At 43.1% G+C, this 14,090-nt stretch overlaps 1 protein-coding gene across 1 annotated transcript in view; it reads left to right on the plus strand.

The window, feature by feature from the left end:
* LOC138200256 (neuronal PAS domain-containing protein 3) overlaps window positions 1-9,952 on the plus strand; it is a 268,641-nt gene extending 258,689 nt beyond the window's left edge. Inside the window, 5 exon segments of the mRNA XM_069152828.1 lie at window positions 3,892-4,039; window positions 4,651-4,766; window positions 8,212-8,435; window positions 8,438-9,802; window positions 9,804-9,952. Of these exon segments, the coding sequence (XP_069008929.1) occupies window positions 3,892-4,039; window positions 4,651-4,766; window positions 8,212-8,435; window positions 8,438-9,802; window positions 9,804-9,869 (1,919 nt within the window). The 3' untranslated portion in view covers window positions 9,870-9,952.
* Window positions 9,953-14,090: the final 4,138 nt, after the last annotated feature.

Here is a 14,090-nt window from a genome sequence, read left to right on the forward strand (position 1 = left end):
ATTCAAATTAAAGCAGCTGTAATTAACGTAATTCATGAATGAAATGAAGTGTAAAAGCCCCCTCGGCCCTTCAGGGTGAGTTGAAGATGGTTGTTTAGTTGTCCAGCAACAACTGAAATGCTACCGTCCTGGTTTTCTTTCAGAGCTCTCATATCTTCACTTAATAACCATCTAAAAGGAGAAAACAAAAGAATTCCCATTACGCGTGAAAGTCCTGTTTTGGGGAGTTGTATTTGGGAACGGTGAAATTCTACTACCGCTTTTGACCAGTGACTGTTTTGGTGTTATATATATATATATATATATATAAAAATAAGGTTCCGGACTGCTCTTGTTGCGTGGTAACAATGTGCAGCACGGTGACGTGCACGGAGCAGGAGGAGGCTAAAACCCTAAAGAGGAAGTGTTGTGTATTTTATCAGCACACAGGTTACACCCCGTGTTTTTGTGAGCGCCGGTTTCTCTGCTCAAGTTTCAGGTGCGTAAATCACGACGCGCCCGGGCAACTGCTCCTAAAAGCACGTGTAACTCTTTCTCTGATTTTAATCGAGCGACGAAACTTGTAACACTTACTCATTAGGGTTTTACCTTCCTCCTGCTCCGTCCACAACAGGAGCAGTCTAACAACTTATTGTATACATACATATACATATGTATTTGTAAAAGAAAGTAGCTTGAACCAGTGCTGCAGCATTTCTAGGCTACTGTAAGCTACAATGTCAGTCCTTAAATTGGCCTTTAAAATAGACAAAACTCACATACACAAACAGTTCATCCATTTTGAGGGATGTGAGGAAAGAGATTTAATGTGTTGATCCCCCCCCAAAGAAAAAAAAGACCAAATGATGACTGAGGAAACCTTTCAGTTCTTAATGAATGCTCCTTGCATTACTGAGCCCTGAATATATATTCGTTAAGTTCATGTCATGACACCCCGTGATTGTTTTTGAGGGGAGACTTCCATGTCAGTATTGATGATATTATCTCCAATTTATTACAGTGTGACTGTAAATGTGTCCTGAGGAGTGAACATGAGCTGAGAGTAATCTGGTTTCATGTGTGAGGCGAGGTGAGTAGACTGTGTACACAGCACAGTGTGCAGTCTGTGTGGAGTTACAAAGCCTTGCGTGGCGCTCTGTGTGTGTATGTGTGTGTGTGTGTGTGTGTGTGTGTGTGTGTGTGTGTGTGTGTGTGTGTCCTCTTCCATTGGTCATGCTGATACACTGAGCTGCTTTCTGAGGACCGGCAGTCGTCTGAACAGGCAGCGCGGCAACGCTTGTGTGCGCCCGTGTGTGTGTGTGTGTGTGTGTGTGTGTGTGTGTGTGTGTGTGTGTGTGTGTGTGTGTGTGCGTGCGCATTCATTGTGTCGTTATTTACTCTGCCGTACAAACAAAGCAAGGTCACATTCAAGGTGACGTGATCTCACCATCTCTGCCTTAACATGCAAACAAGTTATCCTACCCCCCCACCCCACCTCTCTCTATGAATAGGCAAATAGAGAACGAATGAGCGCCAGCCGTCCGACCAAAGTCAATTACTGCAGCCCCGGGGATGTCGTCTTAAACAATGCTATTAGTTTCTAATAGTTTTTAATTACTGGCCTTCTTTTTATATAAATCACCCCCTACTTTCTCTCTCTTTCTTCTCTGTCATGGAAAAACCTATTTGTGTCCGTAATTAAATGGAGGAGAGGGATATGAATTTAGTGGCCCTCGCTCCTCGTCTCCGACTGTTTCTGTTTGAGCGGCTCCTGATTAATGCCAATACATATTGCTTGAGATAACCATTTAGTGGTTAATTTAGCCAAATTTATTGCCGGCGTGCCGTCGCAGGGCGGAGCGGGAATGGGGGAAGGGGTGGCGGGGAGGTGGGGATGTGGGGGGGAGGGGGGGATCGTGGCAGGGTGGGGGCCACCTCCCGAGGCCAAGAGGGCCTGTCGCAGTGACACAGCCCTACCTGGTGGAGAGCTGTGGGTACTGCAGCTATCTCGTGTGCCTGTTTTAATCACTGCAGTGGTGGTGGTGATGAAATTATTATTATTTTTTTGCTGTTAAAGAAGCACAAACGTGTTCAAAAGGTAAAAAAAAATAAATAAATAAAAAAACATTTTACTCAACAAATATTTTTAATGGTGGAAATAAAATATTATCTGTAAAGTGTTGAAGGAGCCAAATTCAATTAAGTCATTGTCAAGAAGAGTAGAGTTTGAGTTGAACTGAAGCAGCAGCAGTTTTAGTTTTTCGTTTGAATCTGTAAAGAACAAATAAGAGGGTACGATAGTTAGTAAGAAGTTGCTGCTGAGCTCTGAAATGAGTCTGAACCTAATGCAAAGGCATCATCTCACACGGCTGTCCGCCCATTGCAAGCAAACTTATAGCCAACGTCTTTACGAGACTACTCCCATAAAAACAACCCTATGAGTCTCTAATGACCCACTGTTACGTTTTATTGTCATGCGACCTCTAGTGTTATTGAGAGAGTATCAGCAAATACTCCAAAACAACATATGTTCATGTTCATGTTCATGTTCAAGTGACAGTGTGTAGTAATGTGACTGGATGTAGTAATTATGATGGAAGCATAAGAAAAACTGAAATGACGCTGTTAAAGAGCTAAAAAAAAAAAAAAAAAAAAAAAAAAAAAAAATCAGCGTTGGGAGGAGGCCGGGGTCAGTAGATAGGTGGACAAAACATTGGACTTTAACAGGAGACACCTGTTCAGTTCCTCCTTCTAACTGATAGTCAATGTTGCTTCTCTTAATACTATTTTGTACATTAAGAGGTGACAGTGAGTCTCTGTAGCATCCGGTCTGCCATCAGTCAGTTTCTCAGAGTTTGGCAGGTTGAATTTTCTTGCCCGGCTGTTAGTTCGTTAGTTAGTGGATAGTTGTTGTTTTTTTTAACTGATAATTGTAAACTAAGATTGTATCGACGCGGTCTGTACACCACAGTGACTCACTATCGCCCCTATGAGGTGTGGGGTGGTATTACACAACGGGACAGGACGGAGTTAGCTGGTGAGAATGCGAACTTCTCAACATATGTGTGAAACATGATACATAGACGTCTTTGACATGACATCAGCGCAGCTATTTCTTCACACTCTATTCAAAATTTTTGAACCTTTGGAATTAAAAATCTTGATTATTGTACCTTTAAGCACAGCCATTGCGTCACCGTAATTGTTATTATTGTAATCATAAAGTATCTTGTAAACCCAAGTTATTATCTCACCCTAAACCTAATTAAATTTTTACCATGGCAATGTCACATTATAAAATGGTTGGGTACTTATTTTTCTCACTTTCTTTCTGATTACACCGCAAGAGTGGTCTTCCTCAGCCATGCGAATTCTCTGAACTGTTAACATGCTAAACCTTTATCGCATGTAAAATCCTACATGTGCCACATTAGCGTGAAATATCAAATCGGTAATATTGTATTTCAAGTACGATTTGGGGGCGCACATGATGTCATGGTATGAGCGTATTGTTTCAAACCTATCAGAGACGCATTGAAACACAAACAGGCAGCAGCGCACGCACACACGCACGCACACACACACACACACACACACACACACACACACACACACACACACACACACACACACACACACAGAGAGGCTGTTGGTCTGATTAATGACGGCAGCAGCAGAGCAGCTCTCAGCCAGCTGTCACATGACATCTGATGACTGCTCCTCTCTCACGTCTCCCAATCTCTGTTTCTCTCTCTCCCTGCGTCCACCTCTCCCGTCCTTTTCTCTTCTCTTTCTCTCCTGTGATGAACCACTCGGTCGGCGCGACGTCTGATAGTTTGGCGAGACAGAATATCAAACAAAAAAGTAGCATGAAATAACAACCCCCCCCCTCCCTCTCTTCCTGTCTCTCAGTGATAAATAAAGGTCAGTGTGTGACAAAGTACTACCGGTGGATCCAGAAGAACAGCGGCTACATCTGGATCCAGTCCAGCGCCACCATCGCCATCAACGCCAAGAACGCCAACGAGAAGAACGTCATCTGGGTCAACTACGTCCTCAGGTCGGAGGTTGACTCGGTGCAGTCGTGGCGACAATGACAGTCACCGTTTCACTAGATCTTGTTGACCATTCCAAACTTTGATCTTTGAGGAAACCGATTGAATGCATGTACATAAAATAGTAGGAAAACAATAATGGAGTCACATTTGTGAATGAAATTCAAATTAAACAATTCAATTAGACAAATACACATAAAATTCCAGGATAATAAAGGGAACTGTTCACACCAAGAGCGAAAAACAGAAGCGAAGGTGTATATTTAATGAAAGTCAGACAAAAATCTTGTGATTTTGATACATTTTTCATGTCTGTAATGTTGTCTTCATTTGAATTTAACTAAACAGTTAGAAAGTGAATAAATATAAAGACAATTCATATAGTTGGGTTTTGTTTTATGAATAAAGAAATTACAGTAACTTAAAAATTGTTGAATAATTGCTAACATTTGTATCCACCGTTATTTTTAAACAGAATACGTCATAATTTATTTACCATCTGACCTACTCAATTATGAGTTTGAGCTTTTATTTGACAATTTGTGGTAGAAATAAATGAGGGAATAAGTGAGAAAATGTTATTTCTGTCATTAACAACTTTCCTGTGTCTGTACAGTCTTCCAGAGTATAAAGACACGCCCATGGACATCGCCCAGCTGCCAAACCTGCCCGAGAAAACCTCCGAGTCCTCCGAAACCTCAGACTCTGAGTCCGAGTCCAAAGAAAACTCAGGTAGGGAAGGGTGCAGGAGCAGCTGGATATCCTTAAAAATAAAGAGGTTGATCAGAATCATTAACAGAAGTAAAAATGATGAACACACGAGATGAAAAAAGACACAACAAAGTATGGAAATCTGGAATAGAAGCTGAATACCGTGTAACTTTCTAGTGTTTTTCCATAATATTCAGATCACAGCAGGTCACTGCTAGATGCACAAAAAGCTTGTAAAACCAGTTTGATGCCTCACAAGCACCTCTTCAAATGTTACCAGTAAAATATCCAGCAGTAAGAAATACAGTCTGAACGAAAGAAGCCAGCGATATTTTATCAGTCGGTGCCAGTGGGCCGTCTGCGCCAGGCTGGATGGCCATGAATGCCAACAGCTGCAGGGACTCGGTGCTCACTGGCGGCGCTGCAAACCACCACAAAATGATCAAATATGGTGGATCTGCGCAACGCGGCAAAATACCTCCGAACTTCGTACAACACAAAATGCCTCAAGAAAAAGACCACAGTGCACAACAGAACATCCCAAAAAGAGAAATACACCAGAATGACACTGAAATAACAAAATGTGACATGTTGTTGCTTCTCAACAAGAGAGATCAAAAATTTAGGGGAGGACAGTTCAGTCCTGCAGCTGGAGGAAACTCCATTTTTTTTTTTACATGTTCATTAATCGTAATAAACAATATTGGGAAATAATGGAAGTGATGTCAATGTTTCCATTTTATTTCAACAATATTTTTCACTGGAATTAAGGCAGATTTATAGTCTGTGAAAGGCTGATTGTTTGTCAACAATTAACAAAAACTTGCTACATTATATCAGCGACATCAATCAGTTGTTTCAACAAGACCTCAATAATTTAATCATTTTTAATTCTGATGCAAATCAACAAGGTTTGATACCAAATCATATTTGTAACTTTTTTTTTTTTTTTGTAGGCAGTTTCCTTGATCAATTCTTTATGTCAAATAATACAGTGAATCAAAGTTAGATGTAATAACACTACGGGAGCCATTGAACACAATGAATCTTAAAACGAGTGAAGAGGGAGACAAAGCTCACGCAGTGCCGCTACAGCTGAATTTATACCAAGATATGGGCCTCCACCTTGAGCATAATATTATCAAGTCCAGCCGCCTGTGTTGGCATGATGAGAATCAGTGCCAGCTGTTCTTCTTTCTGGAGGAGAGCGATTCTGGCACGCTGTCAGCTGTAAACTGACGCCAGCTGCTGCAGGAGGCGGCCAGCTTCAGCCGGTGCTCCGACAGGCCCCGAGGTGCTGTGGATCAACGTATCCTAAAATGAGATATCTGCCCTTTTGACCTTTTGTGTTCTGTTGGGATGGAATCTACGCAGATTGGGTAAAAGAAAAGGTGCAAACAAGCAACAACAACAACAAAAAAGGTGTCCCCCCCCCCGCCCCTTTTTTATTTTTGTTTTGACCTGCATAGAACATCCTGCTGTATCAGTACGCACCAAATATGGATTAATATAGGGTACGACCTCCATGTAAGTTGTGCCGGGATAGAATGTATTCAGTGTTTGTGGTGTTTTTAACTACCTGGGTTTCCATCGTGGAGCATTTAGTCTCCTTTTTTGCTTTCGCATAAAAATGGCGGTGGGAGAGGGGGGGGGGGGGGGGGTTGAGGGACTTTTGCACATCAGAATAAAACACCAGGCTAAAATCCCTCAAAAACGCAACCTGAAAATCACTGCTTTTTATCTGTCAAACTCCACATTTCCAGCTTGTAATCAAGGCTTTCTCTCACAAGTCCAAGCCCAAAATAAGCGAGCAGCATTTCAGTTTGTACATATTGAAATGTATGTCCCCATCTTGATAAGATTTGATGAAAATACCATACTGCATTTTATACCTGACAAATCCTGATGCGTGGTATTTTATAAAGGTGGTCAATAAAACAAACCCAAATCCTCCCTGGCCCGGGGAAACTCTCGAAACTACCGGTTCGTTTTCGATTTTTCAGCCTGACAATAAATCAATTTTGCTTGTGAAGCACACTTAATGGAGATACAAGGTTTTTCCCCCCAGACAAAGCAATTGAGTCAACATTTTGGGTGCCATTAGGGAGTCCGAGCGCTGCCAGCTGGGCAGCCGCTGGCCTCAGTGTGCGCTGGCAGAGTTTAAAGTGTGTGTGTGTGTGTGTGTGTGTGTGTGTGTGTGTGTGTGTGTGTGTGTTGTGTGTGTAATGGACTGGACAGAGCCAACATGCCTGAACAGCAGCAGCTACAGATACTGAACACACATCGGAGGATCCACAGCACACAAAAAAAAAAAAAAAAAAACACAGAAAACCTGTCCGGAAAAATGAAAAGAGCAACACCTGAGTTTTCAGGTATTCCCATACGGAAATACGCGGTCAGTCAGTCCTTCACTTCGGTTCCAACTGAAATATGTCATCCGTGGATGGTCTGCCACGAAGTCTTGTATCTTGTTTCCAAGACAATAAATCCAAATGGACACTGATCTGGAGGCCTAACATCAAGACCAAATTTTCACTTGCACACGAGAAATCCTAACACACAAATTTCTTCCCACATTCCCAGAAGACAAAAGGCTTTCGATTTTAGACTGGGGACGAACACCTCAAGCTAAATAACCACCGTGGCGTCTATTCCGTCCAACCATTTTGCACTGTTGTAATTAGAGTTAAAAGGAGCAAGATTCTTGTATTAGTTCAATTTAGAGTCAAGTTATTTTTCTGTAAGTTTAGGTTAAATTGTTTTCCCAAACTAAGAGAGAACAGCCAGGATACGCTAAATGTTAACATTAGCATGCTCACGATGATAATACTAAAATACTGGTCTTTAGCCGTTATAAGGTTTACGATGTCCACCATCCTAGTTTAGCGTGTTAGCATGGTAAATCTTGCTAATTGGCACTAAAGACAAATGAAAGATGCTGCTCCCGGGGATGTCTTCAATTTGCAGATATTTGGTCATAAAGAAAAGTACCAGACAGATCGAAGTTTTGAGCTTATGATGGAGAAGTCAGAGAATTACCGGAAGTTTTTTAAGTAATCCTGGCGAGTACATGAATTTCAGTCTCAACTGCATACGTCAACCTCATGGTGAGACTTAAGGAAAAAGTCAGGGTCTTGTTGAAGAGGTTCATCCTCTGGGTACCATGAAAGTCTGTACAAAATCAAATGTCAATCAAATAAATATTTACCAACCTGCAGTCGCTAGAACAACCGACCAACCAACTCTCACTGCCATTTCTAAAGCCACATTGCTAAAGCATAGCTATGGTTGGGTCACTATAGTCCTCAGGGTTATCAGACATTAATATATCAGTGAATGAATGAAAGAGTTACTTTCCGGGTTCTTCTAAAACACACTTTTCAGATCTGAGATTTATCTTTAGAATGTTTAGATTTGAGTTTTTTCCTGTGCATTTTAAACAACTTAACTCTCTTTTTCTCAACAGACAATGAGAACGCCAAGTCCGAGGGTAAGCCGGGACACCAAGCAGAACATAGCGAGGACCCGGAGACAGACAGCAAACGCCAGCAGCAACCCGGCCAATCGCATTGCTCCTCGGAACAGGAAATGAAGCGTCAGGAAGAAGGAGACAGCTCGAGTAACCCTGAGAGCCAGGACAGCGATGACAGTCTGGAACCTTCAGATGGAGAAGGGGAGGAGCAGGAGGAGGCCAGGGGAGGAGGGGGGAGGTTGGTGGAGGAGGAGGAGGGGGTGGTGGAGGCAGGTTGGGAAGGTTAGCAGGACTAGGAGGGTTAGGGGGACTGGGTGCCATCAGTGGACTCGGTAATCTGGGTGGCCTTCATATTAAAGTAGAGCACTATGGAGAGGCGGAAGAAGTACAACTGCACAACTCACAAACGTCTTCGTCGGAAGAGGACGAAGAGGAGGAGGAGGAGGACGATGACGAGGATGTGGAGGAGGACGGAGGTGGGCAAGATTGCGAAAGTGCCAATTCTGGAAGCAAAATCCAGAAGAGGCGAAAGAGGAGGAAAGTGCAGAAATGGGACGGATCCCGAAGCAGGAGGCTTCGTCTGTCCTCGACCACGCCGAGCCCCGTAGCGATAGGAGATACTGCCCCGCTAGGCAACCCCTCCCAGGCCTCATCCGCCACCTCCGCTCACCTCCTCGCCTCCTCTGGCTCCCCCAACAGCGCTGGTGCAACATCCTCGGTCCTAAAGATCAAGACAGAGATGGCGGAACCGATCAACTTTGACAACGACAGCAGCATCTGGAACTACCCTCCGAACCGAGAGATATCGAGAAACGAGTCTCCGTACAGCATGACCTCCAAGCCGGCAGCTCCGGGGAGTCACGAGACCTTCCCGTCGCCACAGGGAGGCTCGCTCCAGGTAGCCATTCCCGACTCCGTCCTCACCCCTCCGGGAACCGAAGGAGGAGCGGGAGGAGTGAGGAAGCCTCCTTACAACGGAAGCTCGGCTCCGTCCTCTGCCTCCAGCGCCGTGAGTTTAGCTCCTCCTCCCAGCGCCTCCTCCGCCGACCCCTTGTCCCCGCCGCTCTCCGCGTCCCCACGGGACAAGCAGCAAGGCACTCCCACCGCCTCCTCTTCTTCCTCCGCTTCCTCGTCCTCCTCGTCGTCCTCGTCGACCTCGTCCTCGTCACTGCTGTACTCCGGCGACCTCGAAGCGCTGCAGCGTCTGCAGGCCGGGAACGTGGTGCTGCCGCTGGTCCACCGGGTCACGGGGACCCTGGCCCCCACCGGCACAACGGCACCGCGGGTCTACACCACCGGGACCATCAGGTACGCGCCGGCAGACGTCACTCTGGCCATGGCACAAGGCAACCTCCTCCCCAACGCCGCCATGAACTTCGTCGACGGCCCGGGATTCGGCCTGGACCCCAAGACGCCCATGGAGATGCTCTACCACCACGTCCACCGGCTCAACATGTCGGCGGCGGCGGCCGCCGGCCCGTTTGTCGGCTCTCCGGCAGCGACGGGCGGCAACGGCGCCCTTGGAGGCCAGATGCCGACCGCTGCCAACGTTTTTACCACCGCAGAGGGACTTTTCTCGACGCTACCCGTTCCCGGTGTACAGCAACGGGATCCACACCACACAGACAACTCTGGAGAGGAAGGAGGATTAACGCAAAACATCGTCGACCGCATTACTGTGTTTCCGGAATCAACAACTGTGTCAAAGTCAAAGACTACTCACTAGTAAAAAAAAAACACAAAAAAAAACAACAACAACAAAAAACGACTATTTACTTGCTATCTTTTATCAACACGGTGAAGCACTGTGTTTCCGAGAGGGGAGAAAGGACAGGAAAGGATGACAGATGTACTCTAAGCACTTTGAATCTGAGCTACTGAGCTTGTGTAATAGACATGAATGACCCTCAAACATGTCCCCGTCCCCCCCCACCGCCCCCCTTTTTTTCTATCTTTTTTTTCTCTCTCCTCCTCATCCTCTTCTCCTCCTCTCTCAGTCTCTCTCTTTGCTCCCGTTTCTTGCGATCAGCAACTTTTTTCTCCTGAACAAATGAACAAAAAAAAAAAAAAAAAAAACGGACTATTCTTTATTGTAAAGAATTCCTTTTTTGCCTACAGAGAATTCATATTGCCTACGGACTCCACTGGAGCCTGACGGGGATAATTTTTATTATTTGACTTGTTTCTGTTGCATCTTTATGAAGATGCTGATTGTGTGTATTTAAAAGGAGGACGGTACAGGGATTTGTAACAGATAGAAAACTCTACGTTGGTGTTCCTCCTTATGTAATCTTGATGTGATCAAGGCTCGAAAAGAACGTTTTGTTTTTTTTAAACTGGGAGGAGGGTGCGCTCTTGCACCCCATAAAGGTCTCAGAGATAATCTTTTGAAAAAAGGTTTTTGAGGACGTTTCTCGATTGAGGGAATAGTTTAGAGAATTAATGCGTTGTTTTTTTTCTTTCGTTTCTTCCTTTTTTTTTTCTTTTTTTTTTATAAAATATTCTAGCTCAGATTTAACTTACAAATCAAGCATTCAGAAGGAAAAAAAAAAAAAAAAAAAAAAGCAATTTCAGCCGGGTAACGACCTGTGAATTATCGAATGTTACTACTTCCTCTTTTATCCCAGGAGTTTACCTACAGGTCTCACACCAAACATAACCTCATCGACATCTCTTCCCATCTCAATCTGTCGTTCCCTTTCTTATCTTTTACTCCGTCTATCTGATTTTTAATCTTTTCGTCAGCATTTCTACCTGTCAGTTCTACACGATTCGTGGTGCTACCGGCCGTCCAGTAACCCTGACTCAGCTGGCTGATGTGGGTGCTGTAAACGAACCCACGGCTCATTGACAGACTGATCGTTGTTTCTTCTTTGGAGGGGGGAACGATTTTAAAGCTAGGAGGGTTTTTTTTTTGTTTTTGTTTTTGTTTTGTTTTTTATTTTCTGACCTTCAGGAAAGTCAGAAATATAGCGAGAACCTCTAAATCGGCAAACTCGTCTTCATGTTTCACTCGGTATGTCTCTCTCCAATCTGATTGGACCACCGAGGGGCAGCTCACTGCACTGCAACATGGAGTTGATTTAGTTGAATTTTAGGCTACACTGTGTTGTTGTTTTTAATTTGTATTTTCTAACTTGATCACTTTTAATTCTCAGTGAGACTGAGGCTAATTAGCTAGTATTGCTAACTTTAAAAATGAATGTTGAAAACCTAGACCGGCTCCTGTTTGATCACTGTTTTGTTTTGTTTTTGTACGACAGCTACTTCTTCTTTGTCTTTCCTCCTCCTCCTCCCCCCCCCCCCTCCTTCTCCTTCTTCTTCTTCTTCTTCTTCTTCTTCTTCCTCTTCTTCTTAAACCAGAATCACCTCCACGAGATTTTCCTAAACAATCCACTCTCTTCCATCTCATTGCCGGACCCTGTGATAAAAACCACATATCAACAAGGAGATTGTAATAAAGACATGCATTTTCAATCAATCAATCAATCAATCAATCTATCTATCTAACAATCAATCCAATAACTACAAGAAAAAAAGAATATGAAGTTTTATGAGGAAGAGAAAAAAAATCACATTCCTTTAAACAACGTTGTCTTTGTCGTTGTTCTTCTTTTTTGAGGTTTCTTTTTCTTCCCTTGCCTCCGTTGCCAAAAAAAAGAAATGTTAATCTCACAAGTTTGGTGTTTTGAAAGCACTGTGATTCTTGTTCATTTGTAATTTTTTTTTTCTTCTACTTTTTTGGTAAAAAGAAAAAAAAAAGATGAGAATAAGTAATAATTAAAACGGTATAAAACTGTCACGCCGTCCATCTTTTTAAAGTTGACAGCCCCGTCTTCACCATCCCGTCATCCTTATTACCCAGTGTGATTAAGCCGTAAAAACGTGTTACCGATGTGTTTAGTGTCACTGGCTGTCAAAAAGTCTTTCATGGCGACTTCTCTCTCTGTGTGTGTTGACTATATGCAGTATATACTGAGCTACTGTAGCTGTTTTTGTCCTTTGTCTTCTCTGTGCTCTATCTCTAGTGTGGGGGAGGGGAGAGAGGCGGAGCTTAAAGGAGAAGGGGGCGGGGTCTACGGGATGATCGTCATCTCCAAAGATGACAACTCCTTGTCTGTTTTTCTCCGTCTCTTTCCTCGTTGCCCTCTATCTGCAGTCTTAGTGAAACCAGTGGAGGTTCGTGGAATTTCGTGTTCGGTGGCCTTTGCAAAAAAGTAAAAAAAAATTTGTAGAGTCCACCTTTTCTTTCGCTGCTTCCTTTTTGTCTTTGTAAAAATCTCCTTTTTTATTTTCTAATCCTTCTCTCTTCTCTCTGCTATTGCTTTTTGCTGTTGTGTAGTCTTATACAAACCTCTTTATCTCGCTGTCTTTTCTCTCAGAGATGAAAAGATTCTTTAACTAGCTCAAAGGTTTATGGAGCCATGTTTTTGCCACTAAGGAATTCTGGGAATCAGAGTTTCCAGCTCTTGCATACAAACTATTAAATAACTAATAAATATTCACACAATATAGAAATAAATTATGATGGGGAAAAGCCTAAAGTAGCAGTTTAGATGTCCTATGTCCTGGAAAAACCATAAACGCCTCAGTTGTGAAACCTTTTCCCAGAGTCCCTTGGGGCTTCTTGTGTGCATTGGGTGTATTTCATTGGTTCCCACCAAAACTTGTTGACTTCCTGCGCAAACTTCTCTCACAGGACAAACAAAGTTAGACAAGTGGTTCTAGGGCGGAGAAAAAAAAAAGAAAAAAAAAAATCACAGTCGTCTTTCAGGACACATAATAAAAAAACATTTTAAAGATTTCTAAAGAAATTAAAAGAAGAAAAAAATATTTCGCACTATAAATCTATTTTTATAGGTGTTTTGGAAAACTGAACTGCATGTTTAGTAAGTTCGTCCGATGCGTTTCACGTGATCGATCCCTCGTTTTTTGTTTTTTTTTGGATTTTTTTAGTCCAGCAGTTCTTGTGTTTTTTTTTAAAAGTCTGTCGAGCCCAAATAGGGACGAGATGGAGGCCTGTTGGAGGAATAAAGTCTGTATTGTCAAACCGACCCGGGCCTCTAATCCCTCCCCCCCCCCCCCTCACATCAGGAAAAACAATCTGTAGCGTCTGTGCTTTCTGTGAAGAATCAATGTCTTGTTACTGCGACTAACGTGTAGAACAACAACAAAAAAACAAACCCAGGTTATGAAATTGAACAATGTGTTTCATTATTTTTGTGTTCAATAAGGGGAATGTGATTCGGGCTGCTCGATCTGTCGGTTGATTGGTGGGTCGTTTGTGGTTGAATGTTAAATTTGTCGTTTCAGGAGCACTTTGTTTCCACGCTCCTTTGGATTTTAGCATTTTCTACTTCTGGCGATTTTGCGTGAAAGCGGAGGGGTCGGGGGAGGGGCACAAATGAACGACAGGGCCCTGTTTGGTGAAGAACAGAGGATGAAGGGGGGGTGGCGGCGGGGCGGGGCGGGGGGCACATATCTCAGAAGAAACCAGGAAATACACCCACATGTAACAAAAACCAAACAGCCGGTCCAAGCTGTTTCAATGTTTTTTCTGTGTTTTATGTCGAAAAATGAAAACTTTGCTGGTGATTTTAAAAACTTAAAAACCTTAATCACAGCTGCTGTCAAAAATACATAGTGTTTAAGAATTACAAATATTGAAAAATCACTTCATTTACCTGTGAAGAAACTGTGTCTGTGTTTTTAACTATTTCTTGTACAATTATACAGATTCTTTTATGAGGAACTTGGTGCCAAGTAGCTGAAATACGGGAGAGAGGGAATCTCTTATTATCAATGTTAACAGTGTTATAAAATTCTAAATACAAACAAATTAAAATATTAAAAAAGAGAAAACTATGGTACAT

This window comes from Embiotoca jacksoni, unplaced genomic scaffold (assembly GCF_022577435.1).
Source record: "Embiotoca jacksoni isolate LCO1_2020_lvr unplaced genomic scaffold, fEmbJac1.0.p SCAF_18, whole genome shotgun sequence".
Lineage (NCBI taxonomy): Eukaryota > Metazoa > Chordata > Actinopteri > Embiotocidae > Embiotoca > Embiotoca jacksoni.